The 19316-nt window shown below is 42.0% G+C and overlaps 1 protein-coding gene across 1 annotated transcript in view; it reads right to left on the bottom strand.

Annotated features, from left to right (window-relative positions):
- CSMD1 (CUB and Sushi multiple domains 1) overlaps positions 1–19316 on the bottom strand; it is a 1848896-nt gene that overhangs the window by 494238 nt on the left and 1335342 nt on the right. Inside the window, exon 12 of the mRNA XM_088832674.1 lies at positions 14825–14928. Within this exon, the coding sequence (XP_088688800.1) occupies positions 14825–14928 (104 nt within the window). The remainder of the gene's footprint in view (positions 1–14824; positions 14929–19316) is intronic.

Genomic DNA, 19316 nt, shown 5'->3' with positions numbered 1-19316 from the left:
TATGCATAGAAATGAATGAAAATGAAAACACAACAACCCGAAACCTCTGGGACACTGTAAAAGCAGTGCTAAGGGGGAAGTTCATAGCAATACAGACACACCTCAAGAAACAAGAAAAAAGTCAACTAAATAACCTAACTCTATATCTAAAGCAACTAGAAAAGGAAGAAATGAAGAACCCCAGGGTCAGTAGAAGGAAAGAACTCATAAAAATTAGGGAAGAGATAAATGCAAAAGAAACAAAAGTGACCATAGCAAAAATCAACAAAGCCAAAAGCTGGTTCTTTGAGAAGGTTAATAAAATTGACAAACCACTAGCCAGACTCATCAAGAAACAAAGGGAGAAGAACCAAATCAATAAAATTAGAAATGAAAATGGAGAGATCACAACCGACAACAGAAATGCAAAGGATTATTAGAGAATACTATCAGCAATTATATGGCAATAAAATGAATAACCTGGAAGAAATGGACAAATTCCTAGAAAACTACACCTTTCCAAAACTGAACCAGGAAAATATAGAAAATCTGAACAGACCCATCACAAGCACGGAACTAGAGGCTGTAATCAGGAATCTTCCAGGAAACAAAAGCCCAGGTCCAGACGGCTTCACAGCTGAATTCTACCAAAAATTTAGAGAAGAGCTAACACCTATTCTATTCAAACTCTTCCAGAAAATTGCTGAGGAAGGGAAACTTCTAAACTCATTCTATGAGGCCACCATCACCCCAATCCCAAAACCTGGTAAAGACCCCACAAAAAAAAGAAAACTACAGGCCAATATCACTGATTAACATAGATTCAAAAATCCTTAACAGAATTCTAGCAATCAGAATCCAACAACACATTAAGAAGATCATACATCATGACCAAGTGGGCTTTATCCCAGGATTCTTCAATATCCACAAATCAATCAACGTAATACACCACATTAACAAACTGAAAAATAAAAATCATATGATTATCTCAATAGATGCAGAGAAAGCCTTCGACAAAATTCAACATTCATTTATGGTAAAAACCCTCCAGAAAGTGGGAATAGAAGGGTCATATCTCAACATAATAAAAGCTATATATGACAAACCCACAGCAAACATTATCCTCAATGGTGAAAAACTGAAAGCATTTCCCCTAAAGTCAGGAACAAGACAAGGGTGCCCACTCTCACCACTACTATTCAACATAGTTCTGCTGGAAGTTTTGGCCACAGCAATCAGAGCAGAAAAAGACATAAAAGGAATACAAATTGGAAAAGAAGCAGTAAAACTTTCACTGTTGGCTGATGACATGATCCTCTACACAGAAAACCCTAAAGACTCTACCAGAAAACTACTAGAGCTAATCAATGAATACAGTAAAGTTGCAGGATATAAAATCAACACACAGAAATCCCTTGCATTCCTATACACTAATAATGAGAAAATAGAAAGAGAAATTAAGGAAACTATTCCATTCACTGTTGCAACGAAAAGAATGAAATACTTAGGAATATATCTACCTAAGGAAACAAAAGACTTGTACATAGAAAACTTTAAAACACTACTGAAAGTAATCAAAGAGGACACTAATAGATGGAGAAATATACCATGTTCGTGGATTGGAAGAATAAATATTGTGAAAATGAGTATACTACCCAAAGTAATTTAAACATTCAATGCAATCCCTATCAAGTTACCAACGATATTTTTCACAGAACTAAAACAAATAATCTCACAATTTGTATGGAAATACAAAAAACCTCGAATAGCCAAAGCAATCTTGAGGAAGAAGAATGGAACTGGGGGAATTAACCTGCCAGACTTCAGGCTCTACTACAAAGCCACAGTCATCAAGACAGTATGGTACTGGCATAAAGACAGAAATATAGATCAATGGAACAAAATAGAAAGCCCAGAGATAAATCCATGCACCTATGGACACCTTATCTTTGACAAAGGAGGCAAGAATATAAAATGGAGAAAAGACAGTCTCTTTAACAAGTGGTGCTGGGAAAACTGGTCAGCCACTTGTAAAAGAATGAAACTAGAACACTTCCTAACACCATACACCAAAATAAACTCAAAATGGATTAGAGAGCTAAATGTAAGACCAGAAACTATAGAACTCCTAGAGGAGAACGTAGGCAAAACACTCTCCGACATAAATCACAGCAGGATCCTCCAAGACCCACCTCCTAGAATATTGGAAATAAAAGCAAAAATAAACAAATGGGACCTAATTAAAATCAAAAGCTTCTGTACTGCAAAGGAAACTATAAGCAAGGTGAAAAGATAGCCTTCAGAATGGGAGAAAATAGTAGCAAACGAAGCAACTGACAAAGGATTAATATCCAAAATAGACAAGCAGCTCCTGCAGCTCAATTCCAGAAAAATAAATGACCCATTCAAACAATGGTCCAAAGAACTAAACAGACATTTCTCCAAAGACATACAGATAGCTAACAAACACATGAAAAAATGCTCAACATCCCTCATAATCAGAGAAATGCAAATCAAAACCACAATGAGATACCATTTCACACCAGTCAGAATGGCTGCTATCCAAAAGCCTACATGCAATAAATACTGGAGAGGGTGTGGAGAGAAGGGAACTCTCTTACACTGTTGGTGGGAATGCAAACTAGTCCAGACACTATGGAGAACAGTGTGGAGATTTCTCCTAAAACTGGAAATAGAACTGCCATATGATCCAGCAATCGCACTCCTGGGCATACACACCGAGGAAACCGGAATTGAAAGAGACACATGTACTCCAATGTTCATTGCAGCACTGTTTATAATAGCCGGGACATGGAAGCAACCTAGATGTCCATCTGCAGATGAATGGATAAGAAAGCTGTGGTACATATACACAATGGAGTATTACTCAGCCATTAAAAAGAATACATTTGAATCAGTTCTAATGAGGTGGATGAAACTGGAGCCTATTATACAGAGTGAAGTAAGCCAGAAAGAAAATCACCAATACAGTATACTAAAGCATATATATGGAATTTAGAAAGATGGAAATGATAACCCTGTATACGAGATAGCAAAAGAGACACAGATGTATAGAACAGTCTTTGGGACTCTGTGAGAGAGGGTGAGAGTGGGATGATTTGGGAGAATGGCATTGAAACATGTATGTTGTCATATGTGAAACGAATCACCAGTTCAGGGTCAATGCATGTTACAGTATGCTCGGGGCTGGTGTGCGGGGATGACCCAGAGGGAGGATAAAGGGAGGAGGGAAGTGGGAGGGGGGTTCAGGAGGGGGAACTTATATACACCCGGGGCGGATTTATGTCAATGTATGGCAAAACCAACCAATATAATATTGTAAAATAATTAACCTCCAATAAAAATAAATTAAAAATTAAAAAAAAAAAACAGTAAAAATAAATAAATAAATAAAAGACGCTTACTCCTTGGAAGGAAAGTTATGATCAACCTAGACAGCATATTAAAAAGCAGAGACATTACTTTGCCAACAAAGTTCCATCTAGTCAAGGCTATCGTTTTTCAAGTGGTCATGTATGGATGTGAGAGTTGGACTATAAAGAAAGCTGAGCGCCAAAGAATTGACGCTTTTGAACTGCAGTGTTGGAGAAGACTCTTGAGAGTCCCTTGGACTGCAAGGAAATCCAACCAGTCCATCCTAAAGGAGATCAGTCCTGGGTGTTCATTGGAAGGACTGATGTTGAAGCTGAAACTCCAGTACTTTGGCCACCTGATGCAAAGATCTGACTCATTGGGAAAGATCCTGATGCTGGGAAACATTGAGGGCAGGAGGAGAAGGGGACAACAGAGGATGAGATGGTTGGATGGCGTCACCGACTTGATGCACATGGGTTTGGGTGGACTCCTGGAATTGGTGATGGACAGGGAGTCCTGGCATGCTGCACGGTTCATGGGGTCGCAAAGAGTTGGACGTGACTGAGTGACTGAACTGAACTGATATTCTCAAGAAGACAGAGTTTAATGAGGGAGAACAGATCAGTGGGTCAAGGTGTTAGGTGGAAAATGGTGACTGCAGAGAGACAGCACAGTTTTGAGAGGTGACAAACCTCTTTTGTATCCTGATTTTGCCGGTTTATTTATATTTATAGATCTGTACTCTAAAAAAAAGTCTATTCTACTGTATATTGATTAAAGAAATAATTTGCTCAAACCTAGAGATTAAAAAAATAAATCTGAGCTAACTTCCCTGAGGTCCAGGAGACATGGGTTCAGTCCCTGGTCAGGGAAGATTTCATAGCTGCAGGACAACTAAGCCCAAGCACTGCAACTACTGAGCCCACGCGCCTCAAGCCTGTGCTCCGCAACAAGAGAAGCCGCTGCAGTGAGAAGCCCGCAGAGCACAGCTAGCGAGGAGCCCCAGCCTGCAGAGACCAGAGAAAGCTTGTGCGCAGCAACGGGGACCCAGCGCAGCCAAAGCTAACCAAATAAAAAATAATGAAAATTACAAAACAAAACAAAACTCTGAGCATGCCACAAAGCTATCAAAACATGCATCTGATGCAAAGTAGAACCTGGAATACATCACACATGCAATGTACTGCCAGGTACCTGAAAGGAAATGGTTGTGGGGAACCTTTACAAATAAACGTTACCAGTCACAACCTGGCCTAAAACTGACCTGTTGTGAAGCTTTTGCAGTTTTTTAACATCAATAAATTTCATAACATCTGGAGAAAGTATAGGAAATACAGAGTGATTTAAAATATACATTGTAGTTGACTGTTTGCCTTGATTGGGTTGATACAATGTGTGCCGGAGATAAATAGGGAGAAGCTAAGACTCGGTGTGTGGTCTTTGTAGCATCTGACAAGAATCTCCCTCCCTTGGGGATGGAGTAAAATGCCTTCAGGAGAGTCAGAGATGCCCGGATACAAATCCTCAGAAAAGGAGGCAGAGCTAGTGTCATAAGTTGACATCATCATTAAACAAATGAGGAAGAGGGAATGTAACTCTGGTATTGGAACCATACGTTTGTACTCTGAGGTTCAGTTCAGTTCAGTCACTCAGTCGTGTTTGACTCTTTGTAACCCCATGGACTGCAGCGTGGCAGGCCTCCCTGTCCATCACCAACTCCTGGAGTTTATTCAAACACATGTCCATTGAGCCGGTGATGCCATCCTCTGTCATCCCCTTCTCCTCCTGCCTTCAATCTTTCCCCGCATCAGGGTCTTTTCAAATGACAGTTCTTTGCATCAGGTGGCCAAAGTATTGGAGTCTCAGCTTCAGCATCAGTCCTTCCAATGGATATTCAGGACTGATTTCCTTTAGGATGGACATGTGGCACATCATTAAGAGCGTTTCTGACCAGATCCTGAGGGCAAATCCGCCTGAAGGCAGCCCTGATCAGAGTACCAGGTTCTCCAACCCACAGCATCCCACTGGCTCCTCACACAGGGGAGCTACAGGTAACACGTCTATTTACGTGATATGTACCAGAACAGGAAAAGGAAATGTCAACGACTCCAGTATTCTTGCTGGGATAATCCCATGGACATAGGAGCCTGGTGGGCTACAGTGCATGGGGCCGCAAAGAATTGGACATGACTGAGTGACTGAGCCCAGTCCAGCGGCAGAATAGAGGCTGGAAGTGGGAGGGCAGCAGGACTCTCGCTTCTAAGTCAAGGTGACCTTGGAAAGTCATTTTAGGCTCTGGTCTTATAGAATAGATATTCATATTACTATTATACATGAAGTTAAACCTGGGATCGACAGTACATATGCTGAAGTTGTTAAAATCTCCCCACTGGCACCAATGTGACATTAGAGCAAGCTTTTCATTGACTGTGACTCTCACAGGCAAGCTCCACCCTCTGAGGATGCAGCTGCTGTCCCTCTCGTGATGTCGGGCGGTCCAGCACAGCCTGTGCAGGGGATGGTGAAGGGCCTGGTAACCACAGGTGTCCAGGGCCAGCCTCCCCCTCCCCAAGGGCCTGGGCTCCCTTTTCTGAGGAAAGACACAGAGGCAGGAGACCCTGTGAGAGAGACCCAGCCACACCAGTGGTCTGACCCAGGAAGATTCTGTCTCTGCAAATCTGAGACTGAGAGCCCCCCTCCCCTCCCAGAGACGGGAGACGGGGGTGGAGGGGACAAGGCGTGAGCTGGAGAAGGGGCAGCGGCTGGTGTGAGCTCCGTGGGCACCGGCCAACCAAGTGGAGCGGGGCGATGCTGCAGAGCAGGGTCCTCAGCCGCCGGGGCCTGACGCCTACGGATCTGGGGTGGGGTTCATGTAATGATGACAAAATAAAGTGGGCAATAAATGCAATGCACTAGAGTCATCCCCAAAATGTCCCCATCCTGGTCCATGGAAAACTTGTCTTCCACAAAACCTGCCCCTGGTGCCAAAAAGGTTGGGGGCCCTGCCTTTCAGGCCCTGATAATGAGCCCATCACCGGAACCCAGCCTACACACGTTGGCCAAGAGCTGCGTGTCAAGTCTAACCAGGGAGACTGCCTGCTGAAATAAGAGGTTTATGTAATTTCTAGTACATCGCAACACGACAGACAAAACAGCCAGGGTCTGCTCATCACATCAAGAGCTGAGAAAACCACACCTTGAATGGGAAAAGACAAACAATGGATAACACCTGAAATGAATCAGGTGTTGAAATTACCTGACAAGGATTTTAAAGCAGCCATTGTGTAAATGCTTCAATCATTTACAAACTCTCTGCAATCAAATGAAATAAAGGATTTTCCAGCAAAGAAAGAGAAGCTATTAAAAAGACCCAACTGGAAATTGTAGGAGTGAAAAACACAGTACTGAAAAATATAATAATAGAAAATAAAATAAAAGTAGCTGGGCGGGCTTATAGTAGACAGAATGGAGATGCGTGATGACATGAGAACTCAAGAAAGGACGACCGGATCCCCTTCACTGACCCCATAGAGAAGACGGAGTGGAAATAAAGTGAACCGCACGCCAGCAACCTGTGGACAAAACCCAAAGGTCCAGCATCTCATCATTCCAATCCCACAAGGAGAGAAAAGAGAGTGGGACTGAAAGAGAACTTAAAGCAATAATTGCTGGAAGCTCCCCAAATCTGGGGAAACATGTAACCTACAGTTCTAAGAAACCAAGTGAACCTCAAACAGGATAAACTCAAATGAAGCCACGTTAAGACACATTTAATTAAACTATTGAAAACCAAAGATGAAGACCAAAACCTTGAAAACAACCAGAGAGTAATGACTCATTACTTATAAACACCCCTGGGTGTGTCAGTTGATTTCCTGTCTAACAACCCTGGAGGCCAGAGTATAGAATTTCTAGGTCACAAGACTATGAGGGTCCAGACAGATTCAGTGAACGACAGTCCAGATCTCTCTCTTCTTCCTGTTAGTAAATTCCACGTCCAAAGGCAGTTCTGAGCGCCACATAATTCATTATTTTAAGGCAGAAATAATAACTACAGAAATATAATAATATCTTCTCTTTGCTTCATAGTTTTAGCCTTTCTCAAACAATTTATCATTAGCTGTTTCATTTTGCACTTGAATGCTTTTGGGTTGCAAAGTCAGCACGAGATGGGGAGCCATGCTTGCTGCCCTTGAGGAGCATGCCCCTCATGTTTCTTTTGTTTGTTTGTTTTCTTTTAATGTTTATTTATTTACTTTTAGCGGTGCTGGGGCTTTGTCACTATGGGGGCTACTCTCTAGCTGCAGTGTGGGCTTCTCACTGCAGTGGTTCCTCTTGTTACGGAGTGTGGGCTCTCATGCAGGCTAAGGATCAATAGTGGCAGCTCCTGCGTTCTAGAGCACAGACTCAGTACTTGTGACCCACAGCCTAGTGGCTCCACAGCATGTGGGATCTTCCCGGATCAAGTACGGAACTCGTGTCTCCTGTATTGGTAGGCAGATTCTTTACCACTGAGCTACCACAGATGTCCTCCCCTTGTTGTTTTAAATGCATTTAGCCCTCCCACCCCCAAAGAGAATGACTACACCTTTGAGGTTAATTTCATGCCAGTAATACACGATACACCCTTGAGATGCTTTTGAATAATGAATCCTGGCTAAGAGATCCTTAGTTCTTCAGGATAATAGTGCAGCAAGGAGGGCATGCATTTCCAGCTTCTTAGAGAAAACTGCCGCAGTGAGTCAATGCTGTAGCTGTAGCTGTCAGAACAGCTGGGACAGGACTCAGGCTGGACCCTGAGTCTGGACCCCAAATGAATTAGGACAGGCTTTGCTCCATCTCCCACAGGCACTGCCGTTGGACTGTGTTTCCTTGGGGCTGATGGCTTCTCCTCCTCCATGGGAAGGTTCCCCAGAGACATGGCCCCTAAAGGCCCAGGTCAGCTTGCTCTCCCATACAATCCAGAACAGGTAAAATCCCAAACCTAAAATACAGGTGTCCAGGGGTCCGGCTACTTCCCCACTGATAGGGCTGTTCGAACAGACAACGTAGGTTCTCTGACCCCCCTCGGGGTGGTTGGAAAGTCTCTGAACTTCTCCACCTGCAGAACACCTCCCCATGCCCACCAAAGCCTACTTCTCCCCACCTGTGTCCTCAGCTGAATTTCAGTACATGCTTCTCCAAGAACTCAAGGAAGAAAGATTCCGCATAAGAGACGGAGGAAGGAAAATTAGCATTGGATGGAAGCCACATGAAGAATAGAGCGTTTAGGATTTGAGTCTGCTCTGCAGTCTTGTACAAACCCATGCTCAAAGTCAACACCATTATGAGAAAGACTACATGAAGAAAAAGTTTTGATCATGAAGTTCCAGAGTTCTAAAAATCTAAGGCGTGTACTCCTTATCTAATATAGGGTTTTGCCTAGAGAGAATTTAGGTAGCTACCTTTATGTGCTTATTCTTAACATAAATTGCTCAGGCTTTTCTCCAAAGCATTGAGATGTACTGTGATTGACTTCTCTAATAATGTCCAAAGATACATAGACACATACATCAGTTTTCAGTGTCTGCTTTGTTATAGCTGTTTTGAAGTCTTTTAATAAAAAAATGAATTTTGCCCCTTCCCCCAGCACCTGCAGACAACAGGAGAGGTAGGTTGTTACAGTCACATGAGAGATGGAATTGCTACTAGGAATGAAAACCAATGTAAGAAGAGTGGATGAAGCAGCCACAAGAAACAACGAACAATCGAGTGGGAAAGACTAGAAATCCCTTCAAGAAAATTGGAGATACCAAGGGAACATTTCATGTAAGGATAGGCATGATAAAGGACAGAAGTGGTAAGGATCTAATAGAAGCAGAAGAGATTAAGAAGAGGTGGCAAGAAAGCACAGAAAAATATACGAAAAGTCTCAATGACCCGGATAACCACAATTGTGTGGTTACTCACCTAGGACCAGACATTCTGGAGTGTGAAGTCAAGTGGGCCTTAGGAAGTATTACAATGAACAAAGCTAGCGGATGTGACGGAATTATAGCTGAGCTAGTACAAATCCTAAAAGATGGAGTTTTAAAGTGATGCACTCAATATGTCAGCAGATTTGGAAAACTCAGCAGTGGCCACAGGACTGTAAAAGGTCAGTTTTCATTCCAAGCCAAAGAAAGGCAATGCCAAAGAATGCTCAAATTACGATACAATTATGCTCATTTCACATGCTAGCAAGGTAATGCTCAAAATCTTTCAAGCTGGGCTTTAGCAGTACCTGGATTGAGAACTTTCAGATGTGCAAGCTGGATTTAGAAGAGGCAGAAGAATGAGAGACCAAATTGCCAACATTTATTGGATCACAGAAAAATATCTACTTCTGCTTCACTGACTAGGCTGAACCTTTGACTGTGTGGATCACAACAAACCATGGAAAATTCTTGAAGACATGGGAATATCAGACCACCCGACCTGCCTTCTGAGAAACCTGTATGTAGGACAAGAAGCAATAGTTAGACCAGACATGAAACAATAGACCAGTTCAAAACTGGGAATAGAGAACTTTAAGGCTGTATATTGTCACCTTGTTTATTTAACTTATATGCAGAGTACATCATGTGAAATGCTGGGCTGGATGAACCTCAAGCTGGAATCAAGATGGCTGGGAGAAATACCAACAACCTCAGGTATGCAGATGATACCATTCTAATGGCAGAAAGTGAAGAGGAACTAAAGAGCCTCTCGATGAGGGTGGAAGAGGCGAATGAAATAGCTGACTTGAAACTCGATATTCAAAAAACTAATGGCATCGGGTCCAATCACTTCATGCAAATAGATGGGGGAAAAGTGGAAACAGTGACAGATTTTATTTTCTTAGGCTCCAAAATCACTAGAGACAATGACTATGGTCATGAAATTAAAAGATGATTGCTCTTTAGAAGGGAAGGTATGACAAACCTAGATAGGGCATTAAAAAACAAAGACATCACTTTGCTGACAAAGGCAAAGCTATGGTTTTTCCAATAGCTGTGTACACAAGTAAGAACTGGACTGAAAAGATGGCTGAGCACCCACGAATTGATGCTTTAGAATTGTGATGCTGGAGAAAACTCCTTAGAGTTCTTTGGACTGCAAGGAGATCAAACCAGTCAGTCCTAAAGGAAATCAACCCTAAATCTTCATTGGAAAGACAGATGCTGAAGCTGAAGCTCCAATCCTTTGGCCACATGATGTGAAAAGCTGACTCATTGGAAAAAGACCCTGATGCTTGGAAAGATTGAGGGCAGGAGGAAAAGGGGCCACAGAGGATGAGATGGTTGGATGGCATCACCAACTCCATGGACATGGGTTTGAGCAAGCTCCAGGAGATGGTGAAGGACAGGGAAGCCTGGAATGCTGCAGTCTATGGAGTTACAAAGAGTTGGACAGGACTTAGGGACTGAACAGCAACAAAGTCTCCTTACTGGTTAATAGACAAGTAGTGACGAGTAGTCAGGCATAGGCAATACTGCTTGCTCACAGATTTCCCTGACACTAACTATCCCTCCCCTAGACAGATGGGCACTTACAAACTGTCATCTATGTCTATAATCCTCAGAACATCCTGAAATGAATGCCATTTCCCAGGCACCGGCTGCTAATAACTGCAAAGGCCAGAGGAAAGTCTTGAAGAACCACGTCTCTGGATGCAGTTCTTCTGCAAATTACATTTGAGAAAGTTATCAATATGTATTGTTGAAGAGGTCTCAAGAGAGATTTGCTTAGTGAATTCATTTGAAGTCTGTCATTCTGTAAAAGTAACCTGAATAAATTCATCCATCTCTTGGGAAGACTCAGCTATTGAAAGAGTTCCCCTAATATTCAGTTTTTCTCCTTTCGGGCCAAGAAACTTGAGAAAATAAAAAGCCATTAACAGAAATTAGGCTTTTGAAAACTATATTTAAGATGAGCTGGTTAGGCTGTCTCACTTTCTGAATTTCTCCTTAAAATTAAAATCTGAATAGCATTCCTCAGCCCCCCTAAAAATGGGAATGTATAAAATATTGAGCCCAACATAGTACACATCAGTCACCCATAAGAAAAGGATCTTAACCCACATTTTATTTGAAACATGTATCAGGAGAGTCAATGAGTCAATATACTTTCTGGTATATAACCACCTGAGCATTGCTGGCATTTCCAATTAGATTTTAAACTCTGTGGGAGGAATCTTGTATGTCAGGTCTGATATATTACTACTAAAAAACATTTGTTGATGTATCCCCTAACATGACCAGTTTGTCTGAGGACACCAGCTGTGGTTCTCCCATTCATTCTTTTTCTGTAACTGTGTATACTGAGGAGATACGGCAGTGGCTTTGCCTTTCTCTACTACAAATGGTTAAATGCCCAACTGATCTTTGTTACAGTATGTTTCCCAAAGGGCATCTCACTTTGATTCAGTTGACTAGTTTTTCATTTATAGATTTGAGCTATTGGGAGGAGGGTCTAAAAACACTTATGTCAATGTAACACATACCTTGCTGTTGTTCTCTTAACAAATAGCATTGAGAAAAATGGGTGCACGGCCACAGATCTTTAATGGTGACCTGAGGGACTTTATATAGCACCACTTGGCCACATTTATATTTTATATTTTGCATTCAGTTGAAAACTTTTCTTATTTGTTTTAATGAAACCCCTTCTTAAATTAGACGCTACAGTAATAATAAAGCTATCTCATGTGTGGGTTGTATTTCTTTGCTCTCCAGTATGTTCACAGGCTTTATTTCATTTTGCTCCTTACCACAGGCAGGAAACATTTATTATACATATTTTATAGCCATGAAAACACAGGTACAGAGCAGGTCACAGATGGTTAAGAGCAAAGCTCAGGCTGGAAATTCCATCTCTGGCACCCTGGCCCCATCGCTATGCACTGACTTGGTGTCCACAAGTGCATCTCCAGACCAACGCCAGGCTGTGTGCCTGCCATCAACATGGAAGACTGCAAACATATAGATGTCCAGGCCTTATCCTGCAGAAATCCAAACTTTTATAAATGAAAGCAATGTGGGACTAGTCATTGAGCAAAAGAAGAATAACTATTTGTTAAGAGTGAGAGGAAATAAGGACCTTCATATACTGCGATGGAAGAAAATCTATAGAGTTTTTCCTGAAGGCATATGAAACAGTATGACTATTTGTACAAAGTAGTTTATTGCATAGCTGCTTAGGAAAGGGAACTTATAGGAGGGACGGGGAAAAGCCAAAGGTTATCAGTGATAAGGAATGTAGACACGGTCAGGATCACTGAGTCTGAACACCTGCTGGAGCAGACGCCAGGTTTGCAAATTGGGGTAAATCTAAGCCTCAGTTTCATTACTTGTAGGATGAAGACAGTATTAACCCCTAACTTATAGGATTAAGGTGAAGGCCAAAGAAAATAATATATATTAGCACAGTGCATGGTACACAAGATGTTCTCAATAAATGCCATGAGATTACTACTGTTATTATTATAATCATCATCATAGGCCATGGCCCAGTAACATGAAACATGACTTGAATTATTATTAATAGCAGCTACAAAACATGAGATAAAGATATGCACTGACAGGAAAGTACGTCCAAGACACGACAAAGGAGAAGAGAATGTCCCCAGAGCCATCAGAGTTCGGGCCCATTAACTTTAAAGGTATGGACGGACATTCAGCTGCAGAACTTTTTTTATAGCATGAATTACCTCATAAGTTGCTAGTAAATAAGAGAACAAGTGGGCATTACAGTCAATACTATTCCACTATTGTCATTGTTTCCTAGCTGAAGCTATTGGGGTAAGCTTTCTCTCAAATACACAGAAAACCTCAGCCATGAATAAGCAGATTAAGAGAAAAAAGGCGAAAATCCTGCAGAATGACTTTCATTCGTGAAAGCAATTTCTGGTTTAGGTGTCTCCGAAGCCCCTGCAGGAAGCTGTCTGTGTAGGTTGCAAACGCAGAGGAAGGGGCTGTGGAGACATTTCTTGCTATGCTGAAGATACCGAGTCAAGATGTCCCTGGGGTCACGGCTTTAATTCTGAAAGAACAAATCTGCTAAAAACTGATCAGACTCGCCTCATGGCCCTGCATCTGCAAGAGGCTGAAAGTATTAAGGGTGAAGGGGTGCAAACCCTTCTGTGGGTGCAGAAACCTCTGTGGGTGCAGACCCCTCTGAGTCCAGCTGCAGAGGAGCCAGTGCAGGGACTCCTCTGCCGCTGTACGTGGCAGGGCTGCTTCTGAATTCCCCAGGACTCTGGATTGGGAGGTCCACAGACATGCAGGGTATTACCCCCACTATTCTCTCCACCATCTCTGCTGCAGTTAGTATGCAGCTCTACAGAATGCAAGGCTTTGGGAAGACACATGGCCTCATTGTAGAAAATATTTGTACTTCCCCAAACATGGGTAATAGAATAAGTGGAGGGAGATTGACAGTGAGGAGCTGAGTTGAGAAACTTGGCACCTCTACTTTCTGCTTTCCAATATATTCTTAATTTTTTGCCATATTCTTAATGATTTGAAATAAAAACATTGACAGAGATATTAATAGAACACAATGCTGAATTAATTCTCATGTGAAATCAGATTTGGACACCAAAGTGAAAGAGGAGAGCGAAAAGGTTGGCTTGAAGCTCAACATTCAGAAAACAAAGATCATGGCATCTGGTCCCATCACTTCATGGGAAATAGATGGAAAAACAGTGGAAACAGTGTCAGACTTTTTTTGGGGGGCTCCAAAATCACTGCAGATGCTGATTGCAGCCATGAAATTAAAAGACACTTACTCCTTGGAAGGAAAGTTATGACCAACCTTGATAGTATATTAAAAAGCAGAGACGTTACTTTGCCAACAAAGGTCCGTCTAGTCAAGGCTATGGTTTTTCCCATGGTCATGTATGGATGTGTGAGTTGGACTGTGAAGAAAGCTGATTGCTGAAGAATTGATGCTTTTGAACTGTGGTGTTGGAGAAGACTCTTGAGAGTCCCTTGGACTGCAAGGAGATCCAACCAGTCCATTCTAAAGGAGATCAGTCTTGGATGTTCATTGGAGGGACTGATGCTAAAGCTGAAACTGCAATACATTGGCCACCTCATGCGACGAGTTGACTCACTGGAAAAGACTCTGATGCTGGGAAAGGTTGGGGGCGGGAGGAGAAGGGGACGACGGAGAATGAGATGGCTGGATGGCATCACCGACTCTGTGGACATGAGTTTGAGTGAACTCCGGGAGTTGGTGATGGACAGGGAGGCCTGGCGTGCTGTGATTCATGGGGTCGCGGAGAGTCAGACACGACTGAGCGACTGAACTGAAATGAACTGAACTGAACTGAATGTAGCCACACATGGCATCTATGAAACTTCTGATTGGGAATGGAAAGTCTGACCAGGATCTCCAGTCCACACCCGTGTCTGCACAGACACCTCCCCATCCCAGGAAAGTAAAAAACAAGGGAAGATGTACTCACACATACAAGACGGTTCTGGTGTCCCCTACTTTTCCCGCGTCGCCCACGGTTAGGGTGTCATAGCCTCTTTCTAGCTCAAACTCCTCAAAGGCAAGCTTGATGACCTGAATCAAACACAAGACAGAGTTACTTAGCATAACAGGAACTCTCTGGGACCTTGCATACTGCATATTTCCAGTTGGAGAATTAATTTTGCTCCATAATGCCATTGTTATTTCAAATGATATCAAGTTGCTTTTAAAAATAATGATTATATACATTGGAGAGCCCCCAATTATAGGATTCTATGGAATTCAAAATTGCTATCACCTCAAAGATATTATCAGCTTTAAAAATGAAATCAACCCATATTATATGTTAAGCCTGTCAAGTATTTATTCTCATATTTATAGTGTTCAGAATGACCAAAAGTTAAGTCAGTTAAGCAAAATAAATGGAGACTGCAGTTAATGAGATCTATTTAGAGGATAACTGGAACACCAAAAAATAAACATTTTCAGTGTGATGTCCACAGATTTCATGTAATTACCCATACTGACATATAAAAAAGACCTTCTGAGGCTGGAATGTTGTCCTCTACATTTACCTTGCAAAGCCTTGTCTTTTTAAAATAAAGAACACTTTGGGTGGTCGACATTACCTAGACAGGACCAGCTTGTGTCTGAGGCATGGATGTGATATAACACTATGCACTTCTCTCTGTAGAGCACGTATCCTTTTCTCCTGATAAAAGTAACGCTTCCTTTGTTGACCGAAATTGTGATTAAGGGGGAAGAGTGTCTGGGGTGTCAAAAAGTTAGGCTAGAGCCCTGGGTGACAAGGAGAAATAGATTGATGATGGAACTATATGATAGACAGACAGATACAGACACTGGATAATCTGTAACAGATGAGAAGGCAGAAAGGCATGAAGAGACGGATGGACAGATGGTAGAGGTGGCAGACAGATGTAGGTAGGCAGGCAGGTAGAGTAACATATGAGGTGCGTGGTTAACTGAAGACAGTGCGAGAGAATGGCAAACAGAAGCCATTAACACCGTAAACACACTTTGATGAGATGTACTTAAGAGTAACTCTGAAACTCTGGAATCTTGTACAAAACATCAAATGCCTGTTTATTAAACTTGAAAGAAAGGTCTAAGTGGCACCAGGGAGGAAGGCAGACTTTGGACTACTATCCGATTTGATGTTGCATTTCTGAGCAGGCTCTAACCAGGTGCTTTCCTGAGCAATGCTAATATGGGATGCATTAATTTTGCTATTTGAAATTCTTACTAAAATTAGTTGTATAGCCATTATAATTTATTAAAAAAAAATCTACTCTTTCAAATTGCAATGTTTGTCTGAATACATTATTTCAGCAATCTAATTTGAAACAGGTGTAGGGATTGATGGCTGTTGTTTATGAAGCCCAGCAACCAAGGATGGTTTTACTTCATTTTTTATCTTTCCATGGGCTGATTTATAAATGTCCATGGTCTAACAAGATAGAATAAAATGACTGAAGATTCACACATCCTGGAGGTTCCCATTACCCTTTTTGACACACTGATTCTGTGTTGACTTGTCTAACAGCCTGCAGTGAAGCAATGATAATCCATTCAAGCTTGAGGGTCATGCTTGGCTGATTTTTAATGTCACAGATGGGGGTCTCACCACACAAATGTGTTTTTATTTGGGGTGTAAAAAGGATCATTCTATAATTCTTTCAAGCCAAAGGAAAGGGTGTTGGAGAGGTTTTTGTCAGGGTTTAGCCCTGACAATAGGAGAAGGCAATGTTACCCCACTCCATTACTCTTGCCTGGGAAATCCCATGGACAGCGGAGCCTGGTAGGCTGCAGTTCATGGGGTCGCTAAGAGTCGGACGCGACTGAGCGACTTCCTGTTCACTTTTCACTTTCATGCATTGGAGAAGGAAATGGCAACCCACTCCAGTGTTCTTGCCTGGAGAATCCCAGGGACGGGGGAGCCTGGTGGGCTGCCGTCTATGGGGTCGCACAGAGTCTGACACGACTGAAGCGACTTAGCAGCAGCAGCAGCAGCCTGACAATCAGCCTCTACTGAGAGTCAAAGGACAATCTTTATGCCATTAATGTCCCATAAAAAGAGAAGAGGGACACCCAATCTTTTGTAAAGAACCTCCAGTTTGTTATAAAATATGGCATTCTATAAATATATCTGGCAGTAAAACAAAATATACATCTGGAATAAAAGTTGCTGTCATTTCTCAGGCAGTGATGAGTGACGTGATTCAGAGAACTCATTTTTGTAAACAAAATTTGTGTGCATTTAAGGAGTACAGCATGAGGATTTGATGTCCACCCATACAGTACAGGGCCGCTACTACAGTCAGGCTAATACACCCGTCTCCTCACTAAGTCATCACTTGCGTGTAAAGTAAAAGCACCTTAAGCCCATTCTCTTAGCATATGTCCAATGAGCAATACAGTATTATCGTCTATAGCCACCATGCTGCCCGTGAGATCTCCAGATTCATCCGCACCTCCACATTCCTAGTCACCATGGCTCGACTCTGCTCCTGTGAACTTTTTTAGCTTTTACGTATACGTGAGATCTCCTCGCTTTTCCTTTCTGTGTACAGTTAACATTCCATTGCATGCATGTATATATGGTGGTGGTTTACTGGCTCAGCTGAGTCCGATTCTTGTGACCCCATGCGCTGTAGCCTGCCAAGCTCTCCTGCCCATGGAATTTCCAAGGCAAGAATAGTGGAGTGGATTGCCATTTCCTTCTCCAGGAGATCTTGTCAGTCCATGGATTGAACCCATGGCTCCTGTGTTGCAGGCAGATTCTTTACTGCTGAGCCACCAGCAGGACACACACACACACACACACACACACACAGACATCCCCGCATCGTCTTCACGCATCCATCTATGGACACTTAGGCTGTGTCTGTGTTTCGACTGTTGTAAATAGTGCTGCCTGATATTTTAAAGTGTGAATAATTCAATGGCGTTTAGTTCCAAATGTTTCCTTTAGCTTCTTACACACACACAAGCACACACACACACATGGATCACTAGGCTTCCTCATCAAAAGTTTTATTTTTTATGTGACTTTGGTTTCAGTGTCCTCTTTAAACTATATTTGGGTCTTTTTTGAATGACATGTTTCTGTCAGAAATTGTGATGATAGGAAGAGATACAGAATAAGAGAACGATTTTACAATTTTCTGAGATATACAACTAACAGCACAAAATAAGTAAGTAAAAAGTCCCTTGGAAGAAGCTAACTCATAATCACCTTAATGAATGACTGTAGGGTTGAAATCAACAAGGTAAGGAATGAGGGCTTGAAACTGATAAAGGAGAAGGGGAAGGAAACTGATAAGAAGGCTTAATAATCTGATCCATTCAACTTCATATCGTTTTTCAGAAGAAAGGCTTTTCAAATTGTGAATTTCCTCCAAAAGAACATAACCCTATATCTGGAAATTACTAACGTGCTTGCCAAAAGCAATTTATTTCACATTTTCAAGGGAAATTCATAATTTCTTAGGAACTAAAAATTATGAAATAATTGCTAACAAATTTTAAGTTTTTTAGCCTGAGGTACTGAGGACCAACCATAGGAAAATTGAAAAATTATAAAGAGACAGTCCTGTCCAAATGCATTCATCACAGCCTGTGTAAATGCACACTGGTGTTTCCCACAGAAAAATACATAAAATGTTTCATATCTGTAAAGTACACGTGGCAGTGGTCAATGATATGTAGTATGAAATTACAAGATCTGGTTGCAACCTAGAAAGAAAAGTGCTTTGAAAGAAACAATTTAGGGGAAAAAAAATTTCTAGGATATCCTTGCTTTATACTTAGCCCCACATACAAGCACTAAATGTCCATTTAAAACTAGAGTTCAATGCACTGTTAATAAAAAGAGACATATAATAATATGGTAGTGCTAGTGGTAAAGGAACTGCCTGCAAGTGTAGGAGATGCAAGAGACGTGGGTATGATCTCTGGTTGGGAAGATCCCCTGGAGCAGGAAGTGGCAACCCACCCCAGTATTTGCCAGAGAAATCCCAATGGAGAGAGGAACCTGGCGGGATACAGTCCATGGGCTGCAAACAGTCAGACATGACTGAGCACATTATTATTATTTCAAATGTAGCTAAATATTATTTTAAAATGTAGTTAGATATTATTAACCTGTGCTACCAAGAGTCAAATTAACCAGGGAACTAGAGGCAGAAAAGAGAAACCCTCAAAGAGGCAGGACAACATGGAATTTCTCCATCCTCAGCTGTCTGGTCATATCATCACATCACAAGAACACAAGGGGCATGGCATACGGATTCCGGAATCTCCCACATGGTTCTGTCCTCTAGAACTTTGCTATTTCCAGCCTAAAGGCCAGGGCTTCCCTGGTTGCTCAGATGGTAAAGACTGCATCCCTGCCTGCAATGCGAGAGAGCCAGTTTCGATCTCTGGGTCAGGAAGATCCCCTGGAGTAAGTAAGTGGCAAC

This window comes from Moschus berezovskii, chromosome 26, assembly GCF_049115385.1.
Source record: "Moschus berezovskii isolate FMDL1 chromosome 26, NW_MosBer_1.0, whole genome shotgun sequence".
NCBI classification, from domain to species: domain Eukaryota; kingdom Metazoa; phylum Chordata; class Mammalia; order Artiodactyla; family Moschidae; genus Moschus; species Moschus berezovskii.
This window is presented reverse-complemented; position numbering and strand designations above follow the sequence as displayed.